The following is a 2,142-nucleotide window of genomic DNA, read 5'->3' on the forward strand; positions in this document are numbered from 1 at the left end:
ATTCCTATCACCTTTATCCCTCTCATCTTCTAGCTCCTGATTTTTAAGCCTCTCGTTTTTTTGCCCTTTATCCCTGTTTCCTTCATCTGCACACTCCTCGTGTTCGTGTCTTCCATCTTGTAGCCCTTTGTCTTCGTCCTCCGCATCGTCTAACCCCTCTTCCTCTTCATCATCATCTTCCTCATACCCTTCCTCTTCTTCATTGCCAGCGTTTTCTAACTCGTCCTCTTCATTCCCGTCATCTCTTGATTACTCTTCTTCAGTCCCGTTATCTTTTGAGTCCTCTTCTTCATTCCCGTCATCTCTTGAGTCCTCTTCTTCAGTCCCTTTATCTTCTGACTTATCTTTTTTGTCACGCCTATCTTCTAAATCCTCTTCTTCGTCACCCTCACCATCGAACTCCTGTTCTTCATTCTCCCCATTTCCTGACTCATCTTTGAAACCATCTTCTTCATTCCCCTCATCTTCTGAAACCTTGTATTTGTCTCCCTCATCTTCTATATCATCCTCTTCATTCTCATTTTTTGAAACATTATCTTCGTCACCCTCATCTTCAAAATCATCTTCGTCATCCCTCTCATCATCTGAAACTGCTTCTTCCTCATCCTCATACTCTTCTAACAGTTCTTTGTTTCCCTCGTTTTTTACCTCTCTAACTTTGCTCCACTCATCCTTCATCTCATCATTGTCACATGGTCTGTTGTCTTGTGACTCCAATCTATAACTTTCATGTGTGTTATCTATTTTTCTCTTATCTTCATTTGACTTTCGATTGTCCTCATTGTCATTGTCTTTGGTTTCACACCCTTTCCTTCTCCTGCCCCGTTTTTTCTTGTCACACGTCTTAATTACCTTTCTACCGTCCTGATAATTATCATGAACATCACTTTTTGCGTCATCACCTCCCTTGTCTGCAGGTTCGTTATTTTCCATTTTCTCATTATCACCCTTGCTGTTTTCATTCACTACTTTTTCTTTGCCTACTCTGCAGATATTGCTATCACCCTCTTCGTCATTAGGGACATGAATATTGCCATTCTTACCATGGGGTTCAGCTATGCTTTTACAGTCTCTTTCCGTCCATACACTGTCAATTATAGATCTCCTCTTCTTGAACGGCAGAAAAAATTCATTGCTGTTGAGGCGAAGTGGTCTCTTGTGCTTTCGACTGGGCCGGACGTTGACCTAAAAATATGCAAAACAAGAAATGTGTCTTTTTAAGTAATTGTTATAAAACAAATAGAGTGGTCGCAGTTGCTGTAATAGGCACACCCTCGGTGCCACATGGCGTCAAACTCGCAGTATAAATCCCGACTGCTTCCTTGCATTCTCTCTGATCTCTTTTGCGGACACCTTTGCAAGTTTTCTGGGGGTGCGCCTTCCGACTTTCTTTTAGCTTATACCCTAGCGAGTTTTCTGGGGGTGTGCTTTTGAGAGAGAGATAGGCATTTGACTGCTTTGCTAGTCGTACCCTTGGTCCTTGTGACTGTTTGTGTCTTCTCGTTTAAATATCAGTAAAGTTTAAATTAAAAAACAACCAGTTCCAAGAATAGGTACGTATGTTTTACCTCAGTAGAGACTTGATAGGTGTCAAGAGTCGCCGACGTTTTTCCCTAAAAGTAAAAATGTGGAAAAACAATGCACTTTCAAGTTTTGTTTGTGGGGAAAATTCTCTACGACAGTGCATATAAAGAACGTTTATGTTGGTATAATATTAGAAAGCCTGTTGCATTACCTAACCATATCAACAGTTTTGGTGTCATTTAATTTCATTGGGAGACCTCAAGAAAAAAGTAGATTTTCTCAATGTAAAAATAAAATTGATATATAATGTGGTGTATATAATATATAATATATTTCCTACCTTCTTCTTCAACCTCTGACTTCTTCGGGTCGGATGTCTCTTCGGTGCCATTTTCGGAATGTACTGAAAGTATGCATGGCGTTTTAAAGATATATTTGTTTCAACAGTCTACAAAACAAAGACCAAAGACCTAGAAAACCAAGATCCCCTATTCTACAAAACCAAGCCCCATCACAATTTTTATGTTTTCATTATTTTCTTCTGTTTATTTAGCTCCTGTTATTTCGGTTTGGACTTCAAATCTGCCAGTTTCATGGGCACGTTTTGTAACCACTGGC

The 2,142-nt window shown here is 39.8% G+C and overlaps 1 protein-coding gene across 1 annotated transcript; it reads right to left on the reverse strand.

Annotated features, from left to right (window-relative positions):
- Positions 1 to 249: 249 nt before the first annotated feature.
- LOC106819442 (uncharacterized protein DDB_G0283697-like) lies at positions 250 to 1,915 on the reverse strand. The gene is made up of 3 exons (XM_014824075.1): positions 1,865 to 1,915; positions 1,569 to 1,613; positions 250 to 1,185 (listed from the first exon to the last, which is right to left on the reverse strand). The coding sequence occupies exons 1-3, from the start codon at positions 1,913 to 1,915 to the stop codon at positions 250 to 252; spliced, it is 1,032 nt and encodes a 343-aa protein (XP_014679561.1).
- Positions 1,916 to 2,142: the final 227 nt, after the last annotated feature.

This window comes from Priapulus caudatus, unplaced genomic scaffold (assembly GCF_000485595.1).
Source record: "Priapulus caudatus unplaced genomic scaffold, Priapulus_caudatus-5.0.1 Scaffold3451, whole genome shotgun sequence".
NCBI classification, from domain to species: domain Eukaryota; kingdom Metazoa; phylum Priapulida; class Priapulimorpha; order Priapulimorphida; family Priapulidae; genus Priapulus; species Priapulus caudatus.